This window comes from Myotis yumanensis, unplaced genomic scaffold (genome assembly GCF_028538775.1).
Source record: "Myotis yumanensis isolate MYYU_CA2020_CCGP unplaced genomic scaffold, mMyoYum1.0.hap1 SCAF_10, whole genome shotgun sequence".
Classification (NCBI taxonomy): domain Eukaryota; kingdom Metazoa; phylum Chordata; class Mammalia; order Chiroptera; family Vespertilionidae; genus Myotis; species Myotis yumanensis.
This window is the reverse complement of record NW_027223761.1, coordinates 75,975,726-75,993,157: the sequence shown is the minus strand read 5'-3', so window position 1 is coordinate 75,993,157 and position 17,432 is coordinate 75,975,726. Positions and strand designations below refer to the sequence as shown.

At 35.5% G+C, this 17,432-nt stretch overlaps 1 protein-coding gene across 4 annotated transcripts in view; it reads left to right on the top strand.

The window, feature by feature from the left end:
• The window catches only part of DYNC2H1 (dynein cytoplasmic 2 heavy chain 1), a 297,101-nt gene that overhangs the window by 41,963 nt on the left and 237,706 nt on the right, over window positions 1-17,432 (top strand). For all 4 annotated transcript variants that reach the window (XM_070426022.1, XM_070426020.1, XM_070426023.1 and 1 more), the window contains exons 29-34: window positions 5,661-5,773; window positions 8,393-8,512; window positions 12,930-13,080; window positions 14,774-14,979; window positions 16,122-16,304; window positions 16,883-17,065. In XM_070426022.1, coding sequence (XP_070282123.1) covers window positions 5,661-5,773; window positions 8,393-8,512; window positions 12,930-13,080; window positions 14,774-14,979; window positions 16,122-16,304; window positions 16,883-17,065 — 956 coding nt within the window. The remainder of the gene's footprint in view (window positions 1-5,660; window positions 5,774-8,392; window positions 8,513-12,929; window positions 13,081-14,773; window positions 14,980-16,121; window positions 16,305-16,882; window positions 17,066-17,432) is intronic.

Here is a 17,432-nt window from a genome sequence, read left to right as displayed (position 1 = left end):
TTCCACATATGAGTGCTATCATGTGATACTTGTCTTTCTCTTATTAACTTATTTCATTTATCATGATACTGTCCAGGTTCCTTATGCTGTCTCAAAGGTTAAGAGATTCTTCTTTTTTACAGCTGCATAGTATTCCATGGTATAAATGTACCACAACTCTTTTATCCACTCATTTACAGATGAGCACTTGGGCTGTTTCCAGATCTTAGCTATTGTCAATTGTGCTGCTATGAACGTAGTGGTGCTTCGGTTTTCTTAGGCTATATTCCTATAAGAGTGATCACTGGGTCAAATGGCAGTTCCATTTTAATTATTTGAGGACATTCCATAATGTTTTCCATAACGGTTGCACAGTCTGCATTCCCATCAGCAGTGTACTAGGGTTCCCTTTTCTCCACATCCTTGCCAGCACTTGTCATTTGTTAATTTGTTGATGGTAGCCATTCTGACAGGTGTGAGGTGATACCTCATTGTTGTTTTAATTTTCATCTCTCTGATGATCAATGACTTTGAACATTTTTTTCATATGCATTTTGACCATCCGTATGTCCTCTTTGGAGAGGTGTCTATTTAGGTCCTTTGCCCATTTTTTAATTGGATTGTTTGTTTTCCTTCTTTTAAGTTGAATGAGTTCCTTATATATTTTGGGTATTAATCCTTCATCATATGTGTCATTGCTGAATATGTTCTCCCATACAGTGGGCTCTCTTGTTTTATGGATGGTATCTTTTGCTGTGCAGACGTTTTTATTTTGATGTAGTCCTATTTGTTTATTTTCTCCTTAGTTTCCGTTGCCCTAGGAGATGTATCTGTAAACATATTGCTATGAGAGATGTCTGAGATTTTTCTGTCTATGGTTTCTTCTAGGATTTTTATGGTTTCACAAGTTACATTTAAGTCCTTTATCCATTTTGAGTTTATTCTTGTGTATGGTTTAGGTTGGTGGTCTAGTTTCCATTTTTGCATGTATTTGTCCAATTTTCCCAACACCATTTATTGAAGAGACTGTCTTGACTCCATTGTATATTCTTGCCTCCTTTGTCAAATATTAATTGAGTGTAATGACTGGGGTTGATTTCTGGGTTCTCTGTTCTGTCCCATTGATCTACATGCCTGTTCTTATGCCAGTATCAGGCTGTTTTGATTACGGTGGCTTTGTAGTATAACTTGAAATCTGGTATTGTGATTCTTCCAGCTTTGTTCTTCTTTCTCAGGATTGCTGCAGCTATTCGGGGTCTATTTGATTACATATAAATTTTTGGAGTATTTGTTCTAGGTCTGTGAAATATGCTGTTGGTATTTTAATAGGGATTGCATTGAATCTGTAGATTGCCTTGGGTAGTATGAACATTTAATGATGTTGATTCTACCAATTCATGAACACAGTATATATTCTTGCAATTGTTTATATCTTCTATCTCTTTTTTCAATGTCCTGTAGTTTTCTGAGTATAGGTCTTTGGCCTCCTTGATTAAGTTTATTCCTAAGTACCATAAATTTTTTTTTTTTGCAACGGTAAATAGGATTGTTTTTTTAGTTTCTCTTTCTGTGAGTTCATTATTACTGTATACAAAAGCCATCAATTTTTGGGTGTTGATTTTGTATACTGCTACATTGCCAAATTCACTTATTAAATCTAGTAGTTTTTTTGGTGGATTCTTTAGGGTTTTCTATGTACAATATCATGTCATCTGCAAATAATGACAGTTTTATTTCTTCTTTTCCAATTTGGATACCTTTTATTTATTCTTCTTGTCTGATCGCTATGGCTAGCACTTCCAGTAATATCTATATATATAAGAGCTTAAGTGGCTGTAATGACCTGTTGACCAAATGACCAGTTGACCGGTTGCTATGATGCCCACTGACCACCAGAGGGCAGACGATCAACGCAGGAGCTACCCCCTGGTGGTCAGTGCACTCACACAGCCAACCTCCCATGGCCGGCCAACCTCCCACAGTCCCTCCCCCCGGCTGGCCGGCATCAATTGGCCCTGATTGGGACTGGGCAAGATGGCCTCAATCAGCTCTAATCGCTGGCCAGGCCGAGGGACCCCACCAATGCACGAATTTGTGCACTGGGCCTCTAGTGTTGAATAAGAATGGTGAAAGTGGGCATCCCTGTCTTATTCCTGTTCTTAGATGAAATGTTTTTAGTTTTTGCCCATTAAGTATGATGTTGGCTTTAGGTTTGACATATATAAACTTCCCTCTCAGGACTGCTTTTGTTGTGTCTCAGAGATTCTACTTAGCCTCCATGTGTTTGAGTGTTTTGGGGTGTTTTTACTGTAGTTGCTTTCTAATTTCATTCCACTGTGATCTGAGAAGATGTTTGATGTGATTTTAGTCTTCTTAAACTTGTAAAGACTTGTGTCCTAACGTGGTCTATCTTTGTGAGTGATCCATGTGTAATTGAGAACAATGTATATTCTGCTGCTTTGGGGTGAAATGTTCTATAAATGTCAATTAAATCCATCTGATCCAGTGTGTCCTTTAGAGTCATTGTTTTTTTGTTAAGTTTTTGTCTGGAAGATCTATCCAGTGAAGTCAGAAGGGTGTTAAAGTCCCCTACTATGACTGTATTGTTGATCTCTCCGTTAAAGTCGTCTAAAAGTTTTTTTTTAAATATATTTAGTTGCTACTATATTGGGTGTATAATGTTTACCAGTGTTATATCCTATTGTTGGATTGATCCCTTTAGTATTACGTAGTGACCTTTTTTGTCTCTTGTGGTGGCCTTCATTCCAAAGTCTATTTTGTCGAACATGAGTATTGCTATTCCAGCTTATTTTTCTTTTCCATTTGTATGGACAATTTTTTTCCATCCCTTCACTCTTATCCTGTGTGTGTCTTTTGTTTTGATGTGGGTCTCTTGTAGACAGCATATAGTTGGGTCATGTTTTTGTATCCATTTAGCTACCCAATGCTTTTTTATTGGAGCATTTAATCCATTTACATTTAGGGTTATTATTGATAGTTACTTATTTGCTTCCATTTTAAATATGTATATCTAGGTTTCTCTCTCTGTTTCTTCTCATTACAGCAGTCCCTTTTATCATTTCTTGTAATGCTGGCTTGGTGGCGATGTACTCCTTTAACTTTTTTTTGTCATTGAAGCTCTTTATTTGACCGTCTATTTTGAATGATGGCCTTGCTGGATATAGTAATCTTGGTTTCAGATCCTTGCTTTCTATTGCCTTGAGTACTTCATGCCATTCCCTTCTGGTCTGTAGAGTTTCTGTTGAGAAATCAGGTGTCAGCCTTATCGGAGCTCCTTTGTAGGTAACAGTTTTCTTTTCTCTTGCTGTCTTTAAGATTCTCTCTTTGTCTTTAATTTTTGGCATTTTCATTATGATATGTCTGGGCGTGGGCCTGTTTGGGTTCTTCTTGCTTGGGGTTCTCTGTGTCCCCGGAACCTGTGTGACCTTTTCCTTTACCAGGTTAGGGAAGTTTTCTGCCAATATTTCTTCAAACACATTCTCTATCCCTTTCTTCCTTTCTGCCTCTTCTGTTACACCTGTTATTCGAATATTGTTATGTTTCACATTGTCCCACAACTCCCTTAAGCTCTCCTCATGTATTTTAATTGTTTTTTTCTTTTTGGTTCTCTGATTGATTTTTTTCAAACCTGTCTTCTAATTTACTAATTTGATCCTGAGCTTCCCCTAATCTGCTGTGTATGCCTTCCAATGTGTTCTTTATTTGTGTTATGTCATTCTTTATTTCTGAGTGTTCTTTTTTCATAGTTACTATATCTTTTCTCATGCTGTTGAGCATCTTTACCATCAGATAAATTTCTTATCTCTGTTTCAGATAAATTTCTTACCTCTGCTTCATTTATCTCTTCTTCTGGAGAATTCTCTTGTTCTTTCATTGTGGGGTTGTTTCTTTGTCCCTTCATTTTGGCTGTCTGTTTGGGTTTTAACTGTGTATTAGGTAGATCTTATATGCTTCTCAATCTCTAGTGCAGGACAGTGTCAAATGCTATTTCTGACTAATTAGATCAGGCAAAGACTCAAAGCCTCTAGAGACTACCTCTGCCTATAGCCTGATAGGATTCTGATTTGGATTGCCCCCAGGCAATTGTCCTCAGGTGTGGCAAGAGTTTTTTTTCAATAAAGTGGGCAGTTGCTTCTGCCTGGAGGCTAATTATTATTTTCAGTCTCTTCAGTGACCTCAGGGGAAGGTGTTTTCTAATAGGATGAGTCAACTGTCTTCCCCCCAGGCAGGGCAAATATCTGTCTGGGAAAGATGTCCTCTGCTGCATGAGGGAATGACTCAGCACAGGAAACTGGGGGTGTCTGCCTTCTGAGCTCTAACTTCTTAGTCCCCAATCCTGGCTTCTTCTCACTCAGCTACAGTCCACCCTGCTCTTCTTCTGCCTAAGCACTAGGTGGCTGGCTCCACATGGAATTTTGTATGTTGGCCCGTTAAGAGGCTCCCTGAATTTCTAGCTGTAGCTCCCTGGCAGACAGCAACCCTACTGCTTTTCACAGCCAAATGTTATATGGGTACCTTTCTTAGTTGTGGTGCTCTCTGCTTAGGGGCCCAGCTTGGGGATTAGATTCCAGAGTTCTCAGTGGCAACTCCCCACAGCTGAGATATCTGTCTGGAACTTTAGATGCTGTCAGTGGGTGAAAAGCCAGCCCTTTCACGCCTCTGCCCCTCCTACCAGTCTCTATGCAGTCTCCACTTTAGGTCCTCACATATCAAGTTCTCTCTAGTGAGTCTTCTGTTGATTATTCAGGAAGTTTTTTGTATTTTAGTTGTAATTCCAGTGTGTTCCTGGGAACATGTTTGTGCAGCATCCACTTACTCTGCTGCCATTTTTAATCTCTCACTGCCAGTGTTTTTAGAAGAAAATTTGTTGGAACACTGTCACACTCATAACACTGTCACACTATTGTCTATAGCTGCTTTTATGCTTCTAGCACAGATTTGGTTAGTTGATACAGAGAATCATGGCTTGTAGAAACCGAAAATATTTACTCTGGTGCTTTGCAGAAGTATTTATTAACCACTATCTATATGAAGTTTTAAGATGTTTATAACTGTGGGCTGTGGGCGGTAGTGGAAAGAGCTCTTGGAATCAGAAGGCTTGCAATCAAGCTCTACCTGTACTATTTATTAGTCAGTTTTAATTAATTGTTACCTCTCTGAAAATTTGAAAATAATAACTTATAGGGTTTTCTGGGATCAAAATTAGTTAATGTATTTAGGCTTTTTGTTGTTGTTGTTAAATATTAAACAATGTTCAAATTTTGGGGAAGGGCAGTCTTATTTGCCCTCTCCCTTTCTCTCATCTTTTTGCCTCAAATCAGTTGAATCATCAGTCTCTATTCTTACGCATTAATTTGTGTCTGACTTTTTTTTCTCACAATGTTTTGAGATACCAACCTTATATTTTATTGTTTTAAATTACTGAATAACATTTCATTGTTTGAATATATCACAGTTTATTCATTTACCTGTTGATGGGCTTGGGTTGTTTCCTCTTGTTGGTTATGAAAATCTATTGTATTACATTATATGCTAAAATTAACATAATTCTATTGCATTGTCATATTTATTATGAAGTATATATTATGTGATAACCATATATGATTTCTAATAATTATTTTTAATCATTTTTAATTTAAATTGTTGCTTTTATAATGTAGGTATTAATAGTGTATGTTTTGATAATGAGTCAAGACATATAATTGCAATGAAATCTTTGGAGGGCGAAGTTGTACCTTTAAAAAATAAAGTTCTTCTATCAAATAATGTAGAGGTAAGTAATTCTTTTTCATGTATGAAAATTAAAAGAATTAAGTGTATGAACTTTATATAAAAATTATTTAGTCAATTTTTAGGGTCAAGTTGGTTAATTTAAAAAGTAATTTGTTTTTTTGTTTTGTTCAGAATGATTTGATATTAAAGGGAATATGGATTTTTAATCTTTGGAAGGCAGTATATAATTATGAAAAGAGCCTTTGCTTGGATAATAATCTTAGCTACAAAAATTATTAGCTATGTGACTTAGAATCTGTTTCCTTATCTGTAAAATGGGAATCTCACTATTTGTTGAAAAGGCTTTCTTTTGAAAATTAAATGAGATAAATGGCTTTAAGCATATTATGTAGTGTTTGGAACATAAGTACTCCATAAGTCTTAGTTCTCTTTTCTATTATAAATGAGTTGTATGGCCCTGGATGGCCCCCTCAGTGGTTAGAGCGTCAGCTCCTGCACTAAAGGCTCGGGTTTGATTCCTGGTCAAGAGCACATTCCTGGGTTGCAGGTTCAATCCCCGTGCCCATTCGAGGCGTGTGTGTGAGGCAACCAATCGTTGAGTCTCTCTCACATTGATGTTTTTCTCTGTCTCTTTCCTCTCTCTGTTCCTCTTCCTCCTCCCCCTCCCATTCACTTACTCTGAAAATCAATGGAAAAAATATCCTTGGTGAGGATTAATAAAAATGAGTTGTATAAGATGATTAAGGTGAATTAGTAAGCTTGCAGCTAGTGCGTTTGCAGAATAGCTATGATTAATTGGTTCTTTAGGATTGAAAGTGAATTCTCAAAGGCCTATTACAGGTATATAGCTAAAACCAAATAGCAGTAGGTTGCATCACATTGAATTATAATTTTTAGGTTCCAGAATTTTTTTCCAACTGAAGTCAAAGGCCATGTCTTATCATGCATGTATCTATACAGTTTAGCCAAAGGACTGTTCCTCATTGGGCCTCAACATTTTATCAGGTGATTGAAAGCACAGAAGTTTTTTAAAATAGCGCCCATGGTTGGTGAAGAGTTTTGTTGCTTTCTGCTGTTGTTTTCCTTCCTGTAGTTTTGTTGGGATTAGATGAACAGAGAGAGGAAGAGCTTAAGTTTTAGAGCTGGGCTAGAGCAAATTTTCCAGCAGAGGAAAACTGAAGTCTGGAAGTGTCTGTGATGATGAGCTTTGACATAGACAAAGCTTTTCACTCTTTTGCTTCAGTGGCTTTGGAGCTGAGTAAAGTATCATGCTGTTTTTAATATTGGAAAGAGCTCTAAAGATAAAAAGAAAAGCTAGAACATAGAGTTAAAGTAAGTAATGAAAAGCTATTTAAGATTGCAGCTTTTACTCTTAGATTTTATTGCAAATGATAGTCTTTTAAAGTTAAGTAAGTAGTGATTCATAAATATTTATTATACTTTTTATTAATCATTATTTTAACTTTTATTTTATCCATAATCATGTGAGTGAAAACATATCTTTTTTCACCTTGAAACAAAATTAGTTTTATTTGAAGAGGCAGCTTAACCCCCCAAATAATATAGTTCCTCTTAACTAAGCAATCCCTTCCCAGTGTTGCAACTCTCTGAATGTGAGATCATTAGGATAGCAAGAGCCTGGGACTTAGTTGGTCACTTTGATTCTGATTTGTTGGCCCAACTATTTAGTTTGATTTGTCATAATGCTAAAAGGGATGAGTTACTTTTTAAATGTTCATATTATATTGGTTTATATAGATAATATAGTTGCTAACCACAACTTTTGAGTTTTTACACTTGAAATTATGCCAAGAGGTTAAAAAAAAAAAGGTTTTCTTCAAATTACTTAAGTCATATATTAATTATATGGCATATAACACATTGGGATGTAATAGTCAATAAGAAATTATAATTCACCCTCCTGAAATAAAAGAATAGGGTCAGTCAATAGATTATGGAGCCTCTGTGGAAAACAATATGGAGTTTCCTCAAAACATTAAATATGGAACTGCCATTTGACCCATTGACCCCACTTCTGGGAATATATCCTAAAAAACCTCAAACACCAATTAGAAATAATATATGCACCCCTGTGTTTATAGCAGTGTAATTTATAATAGGTAAGATTTAGAAGTAGCTCAGTGTCCATTAGCAGATGAGTGGATAAAAAAGCTGTGGTACATTTACACAATGGAATACTATGCAGCAGTAAAAAAGAAAGAACTCTTAACATTTGCAATAGCAAATAAAGCTAGTCAGAAAAATAAAAGTATTACATGACACCTCACTCAGATGTAGAATCAAATGAACAAAATAAACTGACGAACAAAATAGATCCAGAGACATATAAGCATGAGGTTCCAGACTTTGGAACCTCAGAGGGAAGGCGGAGGAGGGTGGGTGGTGGGAAAAGATTAACTAAAGAACTTGTATGAATATATGCATTACCCATGGACACAGACAATAGGGTGGTGAAGGCCTGGGTCGGGGGGATGGGGGAAGGCTAGAAGGGGTCAATGGGAGAAAAAAGGGGACATATGTAATATTTTCAGCAATAAAGATTACAAAAAATAAAAAAAGATGAAATGTGAAAGTTAAAAAGATAGATTATATATCTGTTTTATGATATGCATATATTATTTTCTAACTTTATTTTTAGAATTGGTTAAATGCTTTGGCCTTGGAAATGAAGCAAACTTTGAAACAGTTGTTGACAGAATGTGTTACTGCTGGACGAAGTTCTCAAGGTGCAATTGACTCATCCTTGTTCCCATCACAGGTAAGGAGGCTTATGTCTGGAGAGAACATGGCATCCTGGGATGCTCCCTGACGTAGAGTAGAGTACCAGGGCTCAAACAACTGACATCTCTGTGCTCCTTTTACCTAACACTTATCATTGACAAATTGCTTAATTTCTGCGTCTGAGTTCCCTCAACTGTAAAATGTGAGGGAAGAACTGCATGATAGTGAAGTTCTCTTCTAGCTCCATTAATTTGCTATAATTCGATTCTTTCAAGCAGAAAGCATGCTGAGATATAAGCAGCCAGGCCAGTGGGGAATAGAATGTGGAGGGAGAATCAGTTATGTAGTAGCTTCCTCCTTCCTGATGTTAGTCCATCATTGATGGAAGGGCACAGGATAGATAACACTGTCCCCCATCCCTCCCATGGAATCATCTAAGACAGCGGTTCTCAACCTGTGGGTTGCGACCCCATTGGGGATCGAATGACCCTTTCACAGGGGTCACCTAAGACCATCGGAAAACACATATATAATTATATATTGTTTTGTGATTAATCACTATGCTTTAATTATGTTCAGTTTGTAACAATGAAATTGGGGGTCACCACAACATGAGGAACTATATTAAAGGGTCGCGGCATTAGGAAGGTTGAGAACCATTGATCTAAGAGGTGGACACAAACAGGAATTTAGCAGGGTATTCGTGTAGGTGGGAAATATGGTTACACCACTGATCTAAAATGTTAGCAGGAGCCCTAACTGGTTTGGCTCAGTGGATAGAACGTCGGCCTGCGGACTGAAGGGTCCCAGGTTCGATTCCGGTCGAGGGCATGTACCTTGGTTGCAGGCACATACTCAATAGGGAGTGTGCAGGAGGCAACTGATTGATGTTTCTAACTCTCTATCCCTCTCCTTTCCTCTCTGTAAAAAATCAATAAAATATATTAAAAAAATAAAAATAAAATGTTAGCAGGGAAGCTGAGAGCTCAGTTACATGGTGGACATTGCAGATTGTTGCAGCTCAGTATTAATAGGAGCTCATTCCTGAAACACTGGATCCTAGATACCAATCTTATAAAACTTGTTCCAGACCTCATCAAAGCGTAGTACTAAGACTTGTGTTAAGTATTCTGCCTTGTTTAGGATTTGTTTTATTACTGATTAAGACTAACACTATCGGTTTAGGACATCAGTAACTTTAGTTTTTAGGGACCCTGAAACGTAGGCATTGAGATATTCTATGATTTCTCATAAGAAAATCTACCCAACTACTCAAAGTTATTTGCTTTTCAGATTAAAACATTTAGTAGCTTGATTTATGAAATAGGAAGCTTGGAACGTTTTAGATTCTTATCCCTTTTATCATTGATGTCATTTGTATCCTTTAGCACTTTGAGTCAAACTAAAATATGTTTTTAAAAAACCTTGTAGTCCTTGTAGCTCTATCAGTGGATAGAGCATCGGCCTGAGGACTGAAGGGTCCCGGGTTTGATTCTGGTCAAGGGCACATGCCCGGGGTTGTGGGCTCGATCCCCAGTTGGGGGCATGCAGGAGGCAGCCAATCAATGACTTTCTCTCATCATTGATATTTGTATCTCTCTCTCCCTCTCCCTTCCTCTCTGAAATCAATAAAAATATTAAAAAATAAAAATAAAAAACCTTGTAAAGTTCTTATAGAAAAGTAAAAGCAATCATCAATGAATATTGCCAGTGCAAAGTCAGAATTAAGCTGCTTTATTACTCTGGGAATGTTTCCTAGTACTCTGTCAGCTTTCAGGTAGGATTTAAATTGATTTAGAGTAAAAGACACAACATTAAGAAATGTACAAAAGTAAGATTGCATAATAATTGGATTCATGAAATGACAATTGTATCAGGAGATAAAGGTTAAAGAAAGTTGCTGGTTTGAACCTGAAACTTATTACTGAGCTCTTGAGTATTCAAGTAAAATGAATGTAAATGTAAAAATGTAAATAGTTCATTATCTCTGTAAAAATGTGAACTATTAAACATATAAATAGTGTTGACCCTTGGACAATGTGGGGATTAGGGGTACTGATTTACCATGCAATTGAAAATTTGTTTTTTAATCCTTACTGGAGGGTATGTTTTTTATTGATTTTGAGAGAGAGAGAGAGAGAGGAAGAGAGAAAGAGAGAGAGAAAGAAAAATAGATTAGTTGCCTCCCGTACATCCCTCCCAGCCCCCCAGGATTGAACTTGTAACCAAACCTGCAACCTAAGTATGTGCCCTGACCAGAAATTAAACCTGCAACCTTTTGGTGTATGGATGACGCTCCAACCAACTGACTCACCTGGCCAGAGCTGTGTGTAACTTTTGACTCCCCCAAAACTTATCTGCAGTGGTCCCTTGGTTATCTGTAAAGGATTGGTTCCAGAACACCTCCCCATCCCACCCTCTCACCACCCCTCTGCCCCCGACTGCAAATATCAAAATCTAAGGATGTTCAAGTCCTTTATATAAAATGGCACCAAATAGTATTTTGATCCACAGTTAGTTGAATCCCCTGATGCTAAATGCAGGGATATGAAGTGCTGACTCTATATGGGGTGGGACAAGTAGGTTTACAGTTGTGAGTACATGAAACCGATTTTATTCTTGTATTATTATTTATTAATTATTTTCCATGTGAACAACTGTAAACCTACTTTTGCCCCACCCCATATTTTTTGAAAACGTGTGTATAAGTGAACTGATATTGTTCAAACCTATCTTGTTCAAGGGTCCACTGTAGCTCATTAATCTATCAAAACAAAGAATTCTAGTTTATTAGTGGTATGCTAAGAAAAATTATGTCAAGAGCATTTCCATGAGGGGATAGAATGATGTAAGTCATCACATGAATGTCTGGTACGGATTATTATATACTGTTAATTCAGTTCTTTAAAGGTATTTTTGTAAGGATCTGAGAATTCACTTTCTGGTCTGGGAAGGAAGTAGGGTAAGTGGAAAGAATCTGACAGCCTTGGGTTCAAATCCTGCCTTTTCCAGTTAGTTATTCTCTGAGTGATTCTTTTTGACATTTAGTTAAGAGAATGTAATAATACTGTCATTGCCAACTCATTTTGATTAGATCATGTAATGTTTGCAGAGCACTGTTAGAGATCACTACATTCTAATGAATAATATTAGTGCCCATGCACATATGTTAATAGTAACGTGACTTTAGAAGTAGCCATAGTGTATCTTTTTTTTTTTTAAGAGTGTATCTTGACTATTATTTCTGTTAGTCTCTCACAGAAACTGTATGTCAGACTGTTAGTAATTGAGATGATTTATGTGTATTTATAGTACAGAAATTCAGGAGTATTGCCTGAAAAAAATTCACATGTATCAGTATTAGTGTGGAGGTGGTGAGTGAATATTTTAGGAAGAAAATTAAAGAGCAGAGTCTTTTCACAAAAAAGCAGATTTGGATCTGCTTAAATGCTTCACCATATATCTGATTAAAGAAGCTGGTGAGTTTGGCAGATAACAAAGTATGGCAGGTAACTTTGCCCTGGAAAGAGTTACTAATCGGCTTTCTCTTCTATAAATGAATCTAATGTGATATTTACACAATATTTTAAGTTAGAGCAAGACAGTAGCTTAGCCTGCTATACTAAATTATAAAATGCATATGTAGATAACTAAATGACTTAACCTGTTAATAGAAGCATTTGATGATATTCATCTGGATGCTGAAATTTATATAGCACAAAAAGCAATCTGTTCAATAGTAATAGGTGAATAGATTTGCTGTTTTAATATGATGGTGGATTATGCCTTTAATTTAAAGGAAGATATTGATTTACCTTGTTCGTTTAAGAACTGTATCAAACTATTTTAATATAAGTTTTCAAAGACTGGTATTTAAATGTACAATTTGCTTTATTAGTAGTCTTGCTATATTAAAGAAAGCCTCTGAAGCAGGGTGAGCGTCTCGAATTTTATATAAAGGTAAAGATACCTATATTGATCGAGAGCTAGTTTCTGTTTTTTGCGTGTTAGACTGAAAGTTAGGACAGATCTTAATTTAAGATAAAATTGGAATTTGAGATGGCAGACTTCAGTAATACAGTGAGAGATTATTTGGGATGCTAGCAGATTACTTATTAAATAGAATGCATCATACTCTGTTATCTTTGCATCTTACTGGTTGAAAAGAAGCCATTTATGAGGAGAGTCAGGGGAAGAAAGTATCAAGTCCCTTCTCTTACCATAAGCTTGGTGAGTTCTATGACCCACCAAATAGGCCTATGGGAGATGGTATGAGTTCTGAGAAGTAAGCTTGGGCTGCATTCTCTGTTAATATTTGAGGTACCAAAAGGGCATTCAGGTACAGAGATTCAATACAATAGAAATTTTGGAGAAAAGGGTTTCTTTTCTTAAGTTGATAAAATATTCCTAAGTAAAATCACCTCTTAAAAATATGTTTTCTCTTAATTTAATAGATATTATGCTTGGCGGAGCAGATTAAATTTACTGAAGATGTAGAAAATGCTATCCAAGATCACAGCCTTCATCAGATTGAAGCACAACTAGTAAATAAGTTAGAGCACTATACTGACATCGACACAAGTTCTGAGGATTCGGGCAATACTGGTATGGGAAAATGTTCCATCTTCTGCCTACTTTTCAGTTATTTGAACATTTTTTGGTATTCTATTTTAATTCATTTATTGTTTCTGGCTATCTAGTTTGGAGGTTACTTTAGAAGTTACAATATATATATACTTAACTTTTAAATTGTACTTAAACAAAATGCAGAAACCTTACTATCATATAGTTTTCTTTATATCCCACTTTTTATCTTGGTGTTGACTTAATGTTACATCTACATACATTGAAAACTCCATGAGATTATATTGTATTTTTTTGCCTTTAACCATCAAACGTTTTTAAAGGACTCAAGAGAAAAATAGTCTATTATATTTACCCAGATGCTTACCATTTCCGTTGCCCTTCCTTCCTCTTGATGCTCCAAGTTTCCTTCTTGTACCTTTTTCCTTCTGTTTGAAGAACTTCCTTTAGTGTTTCTTTTAGAGCAGGATTGTTTGTTGCCTATGAATTCTCATAGATTTCCTTCATCTGAGAATGTCTTTATTCCTTCCATCTTTCTTATGTGATATGATTTTTTTTGTTCTTTGCATGTTGAATGATTTTGGATTGTATCCTGGACATTTTGAAAATTGTGTTATAGAGTCTGGATTTTGTTTAAATCCCCTGGATTAATGTAATATTAAAATATCAATGTTGATATTTTTCATTTAGCAATTGATCATATTTGGTTCAGGCCACAAGGTCCAGCAAACCTTCTGTGGGTGTGGTTCCACTGTCAGTTCTGCTTTCCAAATCTACTGTGCTAGTATAGATCTGCACGTGTGAACCACCTAGAGGCCAGTTCTCAAAGTCTTTGGTTTGATGTTGAGGATGAGACCTGCACAGTGTGGAGATGAGCCTGAATTCATAAGCAAGTTTATAGGGTCGTTTTTCTAATCTCTTTTCTCTCCATGGTCTTCCCAGTATTTTCTGGTTCCCTTAGGCCCCACCTTTTGGTCCTCTGGCCAGAAAGCTGAGGTTTCATATACTTTATACTTTCCTGCACACTATCAGTGACCACACCCATAATGTGGGCCAATTGATGGGAGAACACAGAGAGAAAAAGAGCAGCAGCGGTTTGTCCTACTCTTTCAGGATCATAGCTTCTCTGATTTCAGAGGAGTGCTCCCTTCCCTGAGAGTTTTAGGCACTTCTGGGTCTTAACTGCCAGCACTATAGCTACCTGCTGGAAACTCCTGCTCCTGGAGACTCCCTGTCTACAGCAATCTGGGTTTCAGGCTGCACTGTGTCAGGCCTAGTGATACAGAGAGGAAAAAAGAAAAAGAAAAAGGTAAATTCTCTACGTGTTTGATAGCACTTCTCATTCTGACCTTCCTCAATTGCCTAATCCTTTTGACTTTTCAGAGTCCTAAGTAGCAGTTCAGTGCATGTTGTCCATGTTTTCTACACCTGCATTCAGAGGGAAGGAAGGCAGGGTGTGCTTACTCCTTCATAAGGAACCAGAACTCATTTTTTACTGAATGTTGATGCGTTAGTTTTCACATACAAAATGATTATTTCTTACAAATGGTGGATTTGATATATATATATATTACTATGCTCTATATTACTATGCCACTCAAATATATCATGAATTTACCATTTACATTAATTAAGAAATCCCCAGTATAAAGATATCATAAAGTATGTAAGTCACAGGCTAACATTTTCTCTAATTATGTTTATTTTTATATAGAATCTGGCATTATGGAGCTTAAACTTAAAGCATTAATCCTTGACATTATTCATAATATTGATGTGGTGAAACAGTTGAACCAAGTTCAAGTTCATACAATTGAAGACTGGGCTTGGAAAAAACAAGTTAGATTCTATATGAAAAGTGATGATATATGTTATGTTCAAATGGTGGATACTGAACTTCAGTATACTTATGAGTATCAGGTATGACTTGTGGCAGAAATGTTTTATTTTTCTGTTAGATATTACTTACTTTAAAGGAAATTTTCTTTTGGATGAAAGATTTATTTTTATTTTAGTTATAACTTTCAAGAATGTTTTCTTTCTGTTTCATCATAATTAAAAAATGTTATATTGGAAAAAATGATTCTCTTTATCAAAAAGTTAAAATAATGGCAGTATTGTACTGAATTCTCTAAATGTATCTTTTCTTAGAGTAGCATTTATATAGAATTTGAGATATATCTTCAATTGAAGAAGAATTGAATATAGGCAACCTCAATGGAAGTGATTTGGTTTGTGCCTCCTTATACAAGGACAATGTTGTGCAATTTTAAATAAGCTAAAATAGGTTTACTAAATGTTTTTATGGTTTTCAAGGTAAAACAACTTCTGAAAAAATAACCTAACTCATATAGGCTTTTCTAAAAATAAATGCATCTGAATCCTTTCTGCCTTATTTTTATTATAATCAATCATCAGAAAATGTTGGCAATTATGTAAGTAAGCACATGTCAGAGAGTTGCCAGTTGGCTCTTTCAAAAAGGAAATGCATTCTGAGACCCAATCTGTCTACCTAAACTAAGGAAAAGCATTAACTGCAGCTGGAATGGGAATCTGTTTTCCCTAAAATTTAGTAGAGAATTTGAAAATTATATGATCAGTTAAAACTGTTTCATAAGAAACTGTTCAAATTAATTAAACTTTTAGGTCTCCAAATAATTCTGATATGTGAAGGTTATAAAATTTAAGGAAATAACTTACATGAATTTAAAATACAAAACAAAATGCCTTTTTACACTTGATTATTATATATTTTTGGATTTGTTTGCCTTAGAAGTATGTTTTTGTACTATTATAAAAAACTCAAGAGACTGTTTGGAAAACCTAACAATATATTAATTGAGGAAAGAATAAAAATACATGCTTGAAAATAATTAAGTTTAATTCCAGTTTGCACTTTCGAAAGCTTCTTTCATTAAAAATATTTTGGATACTGTTCTATGTTAAAAACTTTAATCTTTTTGTTTCCTCTTTATCTTTTTAAGTAGAATTTCACACTGTGTAAATATTTGTAAATGGTAATTAGAACATGCATATAAAAACCTTATATTTCCCTTGTGTAGGGTAATGCTCCCAAGCTGGTGTATACTCCACTGACTGACAAGTGCTACCTAACTCTCACTCAAGCCATGAAGATGGGACTTGGAGGAAATCCTTACGGACCAGCTGGAACTGGAAAAACTGAATCGGTCAAAGCTTTGGGTGGACTTCTTGGAAGACAAGTTTTAGTTTTTAATTGTGATGAGGTAGAATCAATAAATATCCAGCTAAGTAATAGTGTACTAGTTAGATGGTTGGATTAGTTTTCACATACTTATATATCAAAGTTGTATTTAAAATCACTCTACTTTTAAATCGCTTGAAAATAGAATTTGTTTTATTTGAAAAGTAAAATGGAGAAAGGTTGCATGTAGAATAGTCCCAAAACTTTTCTAAAGAGAATTATTATAAAGAAACAGTTTTATGTTAGAGTTTAGAAAAAGATTTTAGTAAGGAGAATAGTAAATAGAAAAGGAAAAATTTAAATTCATTTAAAAATTATTTTGTGTAGGATTTGTATTTTGACTTAAAGAATAACCAAAGCAAAAATAGTATTTGTTTAGTTTTGTGTACTTTTCAGAATACTTTCACCTGAATTATTTTGTTTACTCCTTGAAACCACTCTGAGTTTGAAAGAGTAGCTATTTAATCTCTATTTTTTAGAGCAAAAGAGGCAGAGATGTGTGAAATGATTACCTTATGAGTAAATGACATAAACTATTAAATTATTATTAGCTATTTCAGTTGCTTTTTAGTGAATATAATTTTTATTGTTATTTTTAAGGGCATCGATGTGAAGTCAATGGGACGAATATTTGTTGGTTTGGTCAAGTGTGGGGCCTGGGGTTGTTTTGATGAATTCAACAGACTGGAAGAAGCTGTACTATCAGCAGTTTCTATGCAGATCCAGACAATTCAAGATGCTTTGAAGAATCATAGAAGTGTATGTGAACTGCTTGGCAAGGAGGTATAAAAATATGTTTGTAATTTAAAGAATTAAAACATTTTATAAGACTTTGCCATCACTTGTATTCAGGCAGTATTCTATCTTTATTTCTCCTGGCACCCCTGTTTCTAATCTGTGACCGATGTGTTAAACATTTTTGCCTGTGAGTTGTCTCTGAGGTTTCTCCCCCTTTTTTGGGTCTCATTCTATCATTAATTAACCTTCAAACTATTTAGAATAATTGAGTTATAATATTTGCTAACATTTATTGAGCATCAGTCTGTGCTAGTACTGTGCTTAGTGTTTTAATGCATTGTTTCATTTCATACTCACCACATCCTGTGAAGTACGTTCTATTACAGTAATGTTGAACACACTGAAAGTTAAA